Source organism: Phyllobates terribilis, unplaced genomic scaffold (genome assembly GCF_046119375.1).
Source record: "Phyllobates terribilis strain yellow unplaced genomic scaffold, ASM4611937v1 Scaffold_11__3_contigs__length_659146591, whole genome shotgun sequence".
In the NCBI taxonomy this organism is placed as follows: domain Eukaryota; kingdom Metazoa; phylum Chordata; class Amphibia; order Anura; family Dendrobatidae; genus Phyllobates; species Phyllobates terribilis.
The window spans coordinates 640,719,441-640,732,340 of NW_027362771.1; the positions used below are offsets into that span (position 1 = coordinate 640,719,441).

A 12,900-nucleotide genomic window follows, 5' to 3' on the forward strand; every position below is an offset into this window, starting at 1 on the left:
AGCATGTCCAGGCATTATATGGAGGTCATACAGGCACATGGAGGCCACACAAAATACTGAGACTCATTTTGACTTGTTTTAAGGACATTACATCAAAGTTGGATCAGCCTGTAGTGTGTTTTTCCACTTTAATTTTTAGGGGTGACTCCAAATCCAGGCCTCCATTTTTGTGTGATTTTGTTGTCAGCACTTTGAACTTTGTACAGAGCAAAGTATTCAATGAGAATATTTCATTCATTCAGATCTAGGATGTGTTATTTGAGTGTTCCCTTTATTTTTTTGAGCAGTGTATATCTATATGTACCTCGATATACGTATACATCTGAATGTACACATGTATGTAGCCCTGTATGTAGAGCTATATGTACACAGATGGCTGAGCAGACTCTTTCCCTGCTGTTCTGTAAACCGTGTGCTTACATCCCCTGGCACAGGTAGGACACACCTTCTCCAGGTATTTATCTGTTCTGCTGTGAACATTAAGACAGTATCCTGCTTAACGACTGGAGAGCCTGCAGGCTCAAATCATGGCACGGCGCTGGCATCTTGTCCTCATACTGATGGTGGTACTGATCTGCTACAGCTTCTACCAGAACCTACAACATCAGGTGCAGAGCGCTCAGGGGTAAGTCACTAGTAATGGGGTAAATGAGAAAATGTGTGAGAGAGAGGAAGAAAGACAGAAACAGAAAAAGAAAGTATTAGAAATGCAAGGAGAGAGAAAAATAGAGAGTGAAAGAAAAAGGCATATAGAGAGAAAAAAGAAAAAATAGAATCTGAAAAGGAAAGAAGAGATAAATTGAGAAGAGAGAGAAAAACAGTGAGAGACAGAATGAGAAAGAAAAAGAGAGAGAAAAAAAAAGAGAAAAAGAAAGACACAAAGAGAAAAACAGAGAAAGAAAACAGCCAAGAAAGTAAAAAAAACTATGTCAGACAGACAGAAAGAGCAACAGAGAGAGAAGGAAAGGGAAGACGCAAAAAAGAAAGAGACAAAGTAAGATAGAGAAAGAAACAGAGAGACAGAAAGAAACAAGGAACTACAAACAGAGGAAGGATGGTTTCACACGTCCGGATATTTCCGGTACCGTAAAAACCCATATCGGAGATATCCTTCTCCGTGTGTCCATGTGTGGCACACGTGTGCCGCATCAGGAGCACATGCTCTGGCACTTGGGAATCAGTGGTACAGCTCTCGCTGTTCCCAAGCGCTGGGTGCTGAACGCTGACATCATCATGGTTCCCTGCCGGCGCTGCGATCAGCACCAGCAAGGACAATGATGAGCGTAGTATTCTACTCCAGGTGTCTCCACCTGTAAAAATAAGAATAAAATGAAAAATCCTTATGCAGTACTCACCTGTCCTAAGTGTCCCCCGCTGTAATCCATGCGACTGCTCAGCAGAGGAGCCAGCGAGATGAAGCACTGCAGAGAGCGGGCCCCAGACCTCTGCTGAGCTCAGGAGCAGTGTTCTGTCACTCACTGAGCGAAACGCACCTCCGGGGCCGCTCGCTGCAGCGGCTCATTCTCCACGGCTCCTCTGCTGAAACGGGGAGAATGGCCAGAAGACATAGACTATTGTCTTAACATTGACTATTGAATTTATGTGTTTTTTCTATAGTTGGTCAAGACACATAGACTATTGTCATATGAGTCTGAATGTTGACACTAGAACTGATGTTTGTGAAATTGCTGAATCGCTACTGTTTACCTCTTATACCAGTTCCTATAGGTTATTGTCTGCTATCTTTGCAAGTCAGGGATGCAGGGTCATTGAACAATCGATGTTTGCTAGTTTGTTGAATACACATTGTACCAGATCATGCAGTTTCTTGACCTTCAAACAGAGGAAGACATTCGGAGAAGCCAGGTTCTGACCCTCCAGTCACTGGGACTTATTATACTGTAGATGGAGGGAAGTAGAGCCTGCATGTTCAGTATAAAGGGGCTCAGAATGGAGGAGGGGCAGTATAGGGGTTGCTCAGTTTGGACATGGGGCAGTATATGGGGGCTCATATTAGACGATGGGCTGTTTTAGAGTGGTTCTGTTTGGAGATGGTTCAGTTTGGGCGAGCTCTAAATAGAGAAGGGGCAGTACAGGGGGTGCTCTGTTTGGAGATGGCAGTATAGAGGTGCTCAGAATAGAGAAAGAGCAGCATCAGCATAGGGGGTGTTCTGTTTGGAGATGGGGCAGAATACTGGGCTCTGTTTGGACATGGGGAATTATTAAAGGCTCTATATGCAGATGGAGCAGTATGGGCAACTCTGTTTGGATATGGGACAGTATAAGGTGGCTCTGCTTGGACTCCCTCTCCCTTAGGGTGTCGCTGAAGCAACGGCTCTCATTAGTATGTAGTCTTCCCTACTAGTGAGTTGCTAGGTTGTCTGGTCCTGGTGTGGTCAGTGTGCTGTACCTGAACCCCTGTGTGCCTCGAACATTGTCTCCTGGCCCTGGTGTGACCAGTCCTGTTCCCAAAGTCCCCTGATCCTGATGTGACCAATGCCTGAACATTGCCCCCTGGTCCAGGTGTGGCCAGTGTTCGAACGTTTCACTATCTGAGTATCTGGACTGCTACAACCTATCAGCCTGAGTCTCTGTGTCAGTAACCATTCTGCAATAAGCCTGAACCTACAAGTTTGAACAGCTCCCCAGTGGCAGGCCTCAATCACATATTGATGATTAAAAACACTATATGTCTGCCGTCATCTGGTGGTGTGGAAAAGTCGGGGCTTATCCAGCTTTTCTCATTGTTATCAGAATGAGCCTGTCAGCATTTTCTGGTGAAAGCGCCTGTCTGTTATGACCACCCCAGAGGCACCAAAAACAGCTCAGATAAGATGCTAGTGGCAGGGCAGCACAACACCTCCAAGGCACAGAGGGACAGCTCATGCCAAGTGTCCAGCCTTGAGACCCAATAGCTGAAAGTTGCAGAGGAATTAGGGAGTACTCTGGTTTTGTTGGTTAGATATTGCTTGACCATCTTTAGGAACATTTCCCTCCTTGTCAAAAATACCCAGTCATCAAGGCCTGGATGCTGGGAGGGTGTCATGAAAATGGCCCAGGCCTTTTACGGTGTACCACTGCCTCTGCTTTACCTGGTGTGTGTCTTCTTCGCCTCTCCTCCTTGGTTGGCCAAGGAAGCTTGCCCCCTGCCTCTAGCGTTGTCTGATGGGAATTTTTTTCAACATGTTTTCCACAATGGCCTTCTGGTAGAGCACCATTTTTTTTTTACCATGGGTTTAGTAGGGTGAACAACAAGTAGTTTTTTTGGCCATATGTAAGGGGAGGGTCATGGAAAAGGCAATGGTAGATAAAGTATGTGACAAGCTCTTTATAACCAACACTTCCCAGTCTCCACCTTGACTACTACTCTCCATCTCCTCCTCCTCCATCTCTTCCTCCTCATTCCTCTCCTCAGCCCATATAACTAAGAGAGACGAGATGAAACTTGTGTGGGTACTAGCCTCTTTTGCACTGGCAACCAGCTCTTGTTCTTCCTCCTCCAACTTCTCATTGTTACCCAATCTGCACTGAGCAGATGAGATGAGGCTGGGTAGCAACTCCCTGTCTCATGACTTCCTCCATCTCCCCCTCGTCCGCATGTAATGCTTCAGCTTTAATTGTGAGCATCACCACTCACCATCTTTATGGAGTCCTCAAAGTCTTGGAGAACCGCACAAATGTCAGACATCCATGCCCACTCTTCACTTGTGTGGAGACTAACCAGAATTCTGACGGGCGTGTTGGAGCTGGTATTTGACAACTGGCCTCTGCTGCTCACAAAGCCTTGCCAGCATGTGGAGTGTGAAGTTCCAGCATGTGGTCACATTGTACACCAGTCAGTGAGCTGGCACTTGCACGCGCTACCGCAGCACCTCCGTAGCGGCGGCAGCTGTAGCCGACTTGCGGAAATTGGTGCTGATGCAGTGTAACTTGACAAGAAATCTGGGTATGCTTTCAGAAACTGCTGAACCACCAAGTTTAGCATGTGGGCCAAGCATATTATGTGTGTGAGCTTGCCAAGCTTCACAGCCACTACCAGGTGACAGCCATTAACACACAAAACACGGACATACCTGGTTGTAGGTTCAGCAGCAAGAGCCACAGATCTGTCTGGTCTGTTATTTCTTTCAATAACTCTGCCACCGTGTGCGGTTTGTCTCCTAGACAAATTGTCTTCAGTAGAGACTGTTGTTGCTGAGGCAGAGATGCAGAGCTTCCAGCTAATGTGGACAACATGCTCTGAGATAGCACATTGGAGATGAAGAATGAGGAGGAACAGGAGAGAATGCAGGAACTGGTGTAGGAGGTAGAGTAAACCCTGATAGAAGTATGGCCAACAATCCTCGGTGTAGGTAGCAAATGTGCCGTGCTAGGGTGGGACTCAGCCCCGGCCTCCACAATGTTTACCCAGTTTGCCGTCAGTAAAATGTAGCGTCTCTGGCCACAAGCGCTTGTCCACATGTTAAGTGGACAATCCCAGTAAGTGTGTTGTTAAGGGCAAGGGTGATGTTCCTCGACACGTGCTTGTACAAGGTGGAGATGCCACACCGGGAGAAATAGTGGTGTCTGGGGACCGAGTACCAAGGGACGGCTGAAACCATGAGTCGGCAGAAATCTTATGAGTCTCCAAGGCTATACGGTAACATTTTCATGGAAATCAGCCTGGAAATGTGCATGTTTAGCTTTTGGGACCTGTGGGTGGGTGGCTGGGAACTTTTGTATTCATTTAAAGGCCTGGGGTAGGGACAGCTGAACGCTGTGCTGGGACAAGATTTTGGAAGTGCCTTATTATGGTACCTCAGAATGTTCAAGGACAGGTGCAGGGCAGGAGGCATCTGCACCAGTGTCATGGAGAGGTGAAAAGTGGGACAGGAATCTAAGTGTCGTGGATTGGCGTGTGCTCCAGCAACAGGAGTAGTCACATCATGTCATCGGCGTCTGCGTGCACCATCATTAGCACTTCCACTTCCCAGTCCCTTATTGCACACCTTAGGCATTTTGTAATTACTAAGTCTCTGAAAACCAAGTTTATTTTTAATTAAAAAAAAAATTGGTCACCTGCAGCAGGCAAAACAGTTTTTCGGAGTTTAACCCTTTCTGAAATTGTGCATAATATCACGCCCCTGTGCCCTGGGCCTAATGGAACAGGTACGTGTTATTACGACCTGGCGATCACAGCCGGGTGTCAGCTGATTCAGACAGCTGACACCTGGCACTCAGTGCTCGCACCGCTCCTAGCACTTTAACCCCCTAAATGCTGCAATCGCTGCAGTTGTAGCATTTTGTGAGCGAGCAGAAGGAGAAAAGCCCCTCTGCACTTTGATCGGAGACCCCGCAACGTCATCGTGGGGTCCCCTTCATTGCCATGGTGACCCAATGTTGTCATGACGACATCCGGGTCAGCAGGCACCAGCAAGTTAGTTTGATCATGCGCAGTGCTTTATCAAACTAACTTGTGTCAGTGCAGAACTGGCAGTTATGAGATATAGCAGTGATCCTGCATCGCATTACCATATAACTGTGATCAGACTGCAGAAAGTGAAAGTCCCATAGTGGGACTAAGTAAAAACGTAAAAAAAAAAGTTGTAAACATATTTTTTAAATAATAATAATAATAAAAGAATTATATATATATATATATATATATATATATATACATATATATATATATATATATATATATACGTTTAATGAAAGAAAAACCCACAATGGTCACAGAAATAACTTGAATCTGACAAAAGTAATAATACATTAAACATCTATGAAAATGAACAAATGAAAGTCAGACATTGCTTTTCTGCTTCCACAGAATAAAAGAAAAAATTTAACTCATGAAATTGGCCTGGACAGAAATGATGGTATTCCTGAAAATAATGTGACTAAAGGGACATGTTAAATCAAGTTGTGTCCACTAATTAGCATCACAGGTGTCTACAATCTTGTAATCAGTCAGTGGGCCTGTATATAGGGTTACAGATACTCACTGTGCTGTTTGGTGACATGGTGTGTACCACACTCAACATGGACCAGAGGAAGCAAAGGAAAGAGTTGTCTCAGGAGATTAGAAAGAAAATTATAGACAAGCATGTTAAAGGTAAAGGTTATAAACCATCTCCAAGTAGCTTGATGTTCCTGTGACTACAGTTGCACATATTATTCAGAAATTTAAGATCCATGGGACTGTAGCCAACCTCCCTGGACGTCGCCGCAGGAGGAAAATTGATGACAAATCAAAGAAATAGATAATAAAAATGGTAACAAAAGAGGCCAGGAAAACTTAAAAAGAGATTAAAGGTGAACTTCAAGCTGAAGGAACATCAGTGTCAGATAGCACCATCCATCATTGTTTTATCCAAAGTGGACTTCATGGTAGATGACCAAGGAGAACACCATTGTTGAAAAAAAATCATAAAAAAGCCAGTCTGGAATTTGCCAAACTACATGTTGACAAGCCACAAAACTTCTGGGAGAATGTCCCATGGACAGATGAGACAAGAATTGAAGTTTTTGGCAAGGCACATTAGCTCTTTGTTCACAGAAAAATGAAGCATATCAAGAAAAGAACACTGTCCCCACTGTGAAACATGGTGGAGGCTCTGTTATGTTCTGGGGCTGCTTTGCTGCATCTGGCACACGGTGTCTTGAATCTGTGCAGGGTACAATGAAATCTCAACACTATCAAGGGATTCTAGAGAGAAATGTGCTGCCCAGTGACAGACAGCTTGGTCTCAGTTGCAGGTCATGGGTCTTGCAACAGGATAATGACCCAAAACACACAGCTAAAAACACCCAAGAATGGCTAAGAGGAAAACATTGGACTATTCTGAAGTGGCTTCTATGAGCCCTGACCTAAATCCTATTGAGCATCTTTGGAAAGAGCTGAAACATGCCGTCTGGAAAAGGCAACCTTCACACACGAGACAACTGGAGTAGTTTGCTCATGAGGAGTCGAAAAAATACCTGTCGAGAGGTGCAGAAGTCTCATTGACATTTACAGGAATCGTTTGATTGCAGTGATTGCCTCAAAAGGTTGTTCAACAAAATATTAAGTTAAGAGTACCATCATTTCTGTCCAGGCTGATTTCATGAGTGTAATTTTTTACAAAATTCTGTTGAAGCAATTTTTTCTCAACTGAGCATAATTGCTCTCGTCTTCTGGGGCCAGGGTAGTGCCCACTTAGTATCCATTTTCTGCTCAGCTTCAGCATCCTGACTCTGTTGTGCCATTCCTCAGTGGACACTCCACCCCCGAGTTAGTTGCTGGCTCTCCTTGTTGAACAGTCCCCAAGTCATGGTAAGCTTGAATGGTCTCCTCGTCTAGCAATATGAAGTTAGGTTTCTTCTAATTCTTTCTTTGTAGGGCTATTGGAAGACTCAACAGGGTTGTGAGATACAGCATTTTTGCCCAACGCTGCTCCAGTGCGCCTAACTTGGCAGTATGTAAGTGTGCTGGGGGATTGTTGTCAATCAAAAAAATGAATTGAGCACCAATAAGGAGGTCAGCGAATTTCTCAGTGACCGGCCACAATGCTGCCAACATCTCCAGCTTGAAGTAACTGGAATTGTCTGGATTTTTCTCTTCATCCCGCAGTGTCTGACTGGAGTAGACAATCACTCGCTCCTGCCTATCTTGAATTTGGGTCAGTTTGCCACCCAGCCCCTTCAAGCTGCCATCGGTATATAGAGCAAAAGGCTTTGTGACATCAGCATATGCCAGGATAGGAGCACAGGTTAAATGTCTCTTCAGTATCTGGAAGACTCAGTCCTCTTCCTTTCCCCACTTGATTGCTGTCATTCCTCCATCACTGGTGAGCTGATGAGATTTCATTTTTCCCCTTCCTTGCATGTGCTCTTTATGGAGAAGGCTTTGATGAATTCCTGCTGTCCTGTTCAGGCTCTTTCTGTACCGGGTCACTCGGCCTCCTAGAATCAGTCACGGTCTGTCTCCAACTCTCTGACACTGCGGGGGTGGTCCAGTGGGGGTGGCCTGCTGTCTCCACCAGTCACAGTGATTCCTCCAGCTCTTCTCTTTTTCTCTCTCTCTCTTCCCCAGGACTCATACTTTAACCTATGCACCTTACAAAATCTTCCCTCATAAATTCCTGAAGGAAAGTCCCTGGGTTCTTTACTGAGCACTACAGGGAGATTTTGTCTCCATCTACTGGTCAGTACAGGTCCATCTTTCTTGCATATTCTCTAGTAGTCCCTGGATATTGCTGCACCACCATGGAGGGTAACATTAAAATTTTACTGCTCTAGACCCCCAGGGGGGAATGTATCATCAAACTTTTTTTAGCCAATTGTTCACAAGGCCAGTTATCATTAACCATTTTACTACTCTAGACCACCAGTAATGTATTAGTCACGTGACCACATGTGTGTGATTGGCATAACTGCGGTGGCATGCCGACTAGACTCCGAGATGCTTCTTTCATCATTGAGTCTCACAAATTCAGGAAGCTGCACCAAAGATCATTTTCCCTTTTGAATGAGCGTTTTGGTAGCTCTTGGGGACTTGAGTTGGGTCCATTGCCCTAAGCCAACAGGGAGCTTGTCATTAGCATTTTCACTGCCATAGACCATAGGGATATCATCATTAACTTTTGTACTATCCTAGTCCATGACGATTTTTTACTAACCCAGATCACCAGAGATTTTGTCTTCCACCTTTTTACTACCCTAGATCACCAGGGATATTATAATGGAATATTTTACTACTATAGACCCCCAGAGATGTATGAATAAAATATATTATTATCCAAGACCTCCAGGAAGATTATCATAAACATTTTTACTACCACAGACCACCAGTGATGTTATATGCTAACTTTTCTACAACCCTAGACCACCAGGGAGGTAATCATTAACCGTTTGACTAGCCTAGACCAGGAATGTGATCAATTAATTTTTTACTACCCTAGACCACACTGGATTGAACCATTAACTCTTTCTCTACCCTGAGCCACACTGCTGGTATAGGATCTTCAGAATCTGTTATGTTTTGTTTAAATTCTGGGAACATTCAAAATCAAATCCCATTTGATACAAAAGCCCTTATGATAAATGGAACCTTTTTTACTTGTCCTTTTGATACATATTAAAGAAATCAGATAAATCTTTCTTAGGACCTCCATTCCTTTCCTATATTAGACAGAACCATGGCAAATTCCCTGTGAAATACCCAGGCAGTCAGTGCATTACATTGTAGACCCAGTGGGCTTACAACCTAACCAAGATTCTGCTTCTCGTTAACAGGCCAAGGAAGAGGTACCTGGAGCTGCCGGAAGCCGAGTGTCTGCGTCTGAAATCTCTCATATTAAATTCTACAATAAAGACGTGAGTAACGACTGGAGATTCCCAACAGCAATAAAGGCAAAAATCCCTACAGGACTTTCTTCTTATGCTATGGTCCTTTCTGATGGGAATTCATGAGTTTTAAGCCCACCTCTCCCTACTTGGGGTATCCTTTATTAATTAGCCCATACTCGGTCAGTAAGCTTTGCCTTCATGACCAACTCCCATTATTTTTTTCTGATACTAGTTACTTTATGTGGTAACAACTAAACTGCTTCAACATAACCCAATACTTCTGAGAATGGTCTTGGGACACTTAGTATTTAAGTTTAATAGAAAATTTTGGTTAATAAGTTTTGAATTTATTTCTAAAAATATTTTAGTATTCACCCTCCTTTGGCTTTTTACCTATTTTATTATATTACAACCTGTGTGTAAATATTTTTGTAATCCGATTTGTGTGTGATGCATCAGCACTAAATAGTCTAAGTTGGTGAAGTGAGGAAAATATCGGCAGAAATTACATTTATGGGATCAAATAACTAAAAATTGGCATGTGCATATGTATTCACCCCTTTTCCTAAATATTCCCATCATAAGTCCCATGCTGAGTGACAGGACGTCTACCTTTGTGCAATCTAAGTGTCACATGTCTGTCAATATATACACTTTACCTTTTCTGAAAGGCCACAGAGGCCGCAACACCATTAACAAGAGGCACCACTGACCAAACACCATGAAGACCAAGGAGATCTCCAAACAAGTCAGGGACAAAATTTTTGAAAAGTACAAGTCAGGGTTGGGTTATAAAAAAATATCTTAATCTCTGATGTTCCCCAGAGCAACATCAAATCCATTATCATTAAATGGAAAGAACATGGTAACACAGCAAACCTGCAAAGAGAAGGCGCCCACCAAAACTCTCAGCCAGGGCAAGGAGGGCATTAATTAGAGAGGCAGCACAGAGACCAAAGGTATCTCTGAAGGAGCTGCAGAGTTAACAAGTTGATACTGGAGTATCTATCTATATGACCACAATAAGCCATACAATCCATAGAGGTGACCTTTATGGAAAAGTGGGCAGAAAAAAGATTTTACTTACACAAAAATTGTAAGGCTCGTTTTGATTTTGCCAAAAGACATATGTTAGATTCCCCAGATGTATGGAAGAAGGTGCTGTGGTCATATAAGACCAAAATTGAACTGTTTGGCCACCAAGTTAAATGCTATGTCTGGCGCCAATCCAGCACAGCTCATCAACCCAAGAACATCATCCCCAGAGTGAATCAAGGTGGTGGCAGCATCATGCTTTGAGGATGTTTTTCAGCAAGCAGGGACAGGGAAAATGGCCCGAGTCTAGGGAAAGGTGGATGGTGTGAAATACAGAGATATTCTTGTACAAAACCTGTGTCACAGGATACCGTGACAGAGAGGAGTCAGAAGATCACGGCGTCTGGTTACACAAAATCCTGGACTGATTAGAACTGCTTCATCATCCTATTGAACCGTGCAGGTTTTCCTTGCTCTGTCATTTCAAGGGTTAATCAGTTCAGTTGATTTCCTGGAGCTCTCCATCCTGAATTTTCTCAGCTGTTGAATTCTGGCCACTCCCTCCTGGTTTATATGCTTGCCACTTGCACTTGGGAGTTGCCAGTGATAGTCAAAACTTTCTGGTTTGGTGGTGAAGAAGAGCTCTGAATTAGTAACAGTCGGTTGGTGTAGTTTACAGGAGATTTCTGCGTCGGTTTGGTATTGTGTATCCTAATTCTCTCTCATTTTGTTTACCCCTACCAATGTCCACTTGATTTCCACTCGGTTGTTTGGTGAGTGTGTTTGTATGATTGTAGTTTTCTTTTATCCATGCGTATTTCCACTGTCTGTCAGCTTTGTGTTTTCCTGTACATTTCTGTTCCATACCTCCCTGGGTGGTGAAGGAAACAGATTAGCATGCACATAGGAGCATAGCAAGGTATGAGACCCCAGCATCTCCACCTTTAGGGGTTATCTGGGGTATAGGGATAGCCTAGGGTCCTCCTAGCTTGAGGGACAGGGAAGGAGCCAATTGTCTCGGGGAAATCTTGCTACAGTATTGTGACAATCTGTTTCAGTCTGTCAGTATTTTGAGACTGGGACGGAGGTACACCTACCAACAAGACAATTACCCAAACCATACTGCGAAATCAATTCTTGAGTAGTTTAGCCCCTTAACGACCGCCGTAATGCATTTTTACTGCATGACAATCGCGGATTCCGATGGTTACCATGGTACCCTGAGATCATGTGATGATCCAAGGGTACGGTGGCCTGTGAGATCCAGCAATAAGCTGGATCTCACAGGCACAGTCAGTGAGTTCAGGGACTAACTGACAGGTCTCATACACTGCAGTGCAGAGGTACTGCAGTGTGTGAGACCTGCGATCAAAGTGAAAATTATACTTGTCCCACAGTGGGACTTAGTGAAAAAGTAAAAAAAAAAAAGTTAAATAAAATATGTAAAAAAGTAAAACAAAACACACAAAAAATTCACACGAATCACTAAAATCCATTTTGCCGCTAAAAACGCAGCGTTTGTGAAAAAAAAAAAATAAACAAAAAACGTACAGATGATTGGCATCGCTGTGCCTGGAGTGGCCCACTCTATAAAACTGTCACATTATTTAGTCCATTTGGCTAATGCCCTAAAAAAATAAATAAAAAACATGCCAAAAATGATACTTTTTCATCATACTGACTCACAAAAAAGAGAATAAAAAGCAATCAAAAAGTCATATGTAAAAAAAAATTATATATATAAAAACGCCAAACCGTCCCGCAAAAAACAAGCCTTAATATGGCTCATTCGGCAAAAAAATTAAAAAAGTTACAGCTCTGAGAATATGACGATGCAAAATCAAGTTCTTTTTTTTAAAATAGTGTTTTTAGTCTGTAAAAATAGTAAAGCATAAAAAAAAATATTAATCTGGTATTGCAGTAATCATACCGACTCGACAAACAAATCTATCATATCACTTTTACCGCACGTCAAACGGCGCAAAAAAAATAAAATAAAAACAATAATTGAATTGCTGGTTTTGTTCATTCTGTGTCTGAAAAATCTGAATAAAAAGCGATCAAAAACTACTATGTGCCCCAAAATGGTGCCAAAAAATCTGCAACTCATCCCACAAAAAATAAGCCATCATACAACTCGTAAAAAAGTTACAGCTCTCAGAATTTGGTGCCGAAAATAACTTTTTATAATAAAAAGCATTTTTACTGTGTGATAGCAGCAAAACCAAAAAAAAATAATATACCGCTGTAATCGCACCGACCCGAAGAATAAATCCACCTTATCACTTATACATAGTAACATAGTAATGTAGGTTGAATAAAGACCTCAGTCCATCGAGTTCAATCTTCCTCCCCCAATTGTCCTCCATACACTAACACTACACTAACTTACTGGGACCATGCCTCACAATGTATTATTACCATTTTTATTATTGTTGCACTGTCACTATTACAAATGAACCCGTTTATAATTTTTTGGATTAGTTTTATATTTTGTATTACTCTTGTTATTCTAATAATGGTATTACTATAATCCCTATGCCTAAATCTGCTGAT

The 12,900-nt window shown here is 42.8% G+C and overlaps 1 protein-coding gene across 1 annotated transcript in view; it reads left to right on the forward strand.

Moving 5' to 3' along the window:
* Window positions 1–470: 470 nt before the first annotated feature.
* LOC141165455 (alpha-2,8-sialyltransferase 8F-like) overlaps window positions 471–12,900 on the forward strand; it is a 589,715-nt gene continuing 577,285 nt past the window's right edge. Inside the window, exons 1-2 of the mRNA XM_073651052.1 lie at window positions 471–625; window positions 9,256–9,336. Of these exons, the coding sequence (XP_073507153.1) occupies window positions 528–625; window positions 9,256–9,336 (179 nt within the window). The 5' untranslated portion in view covers window positions 471–527. The remainder of the gene's footprint in view (window positions 626–9,255; window positions 9,337–12,900) is intronic.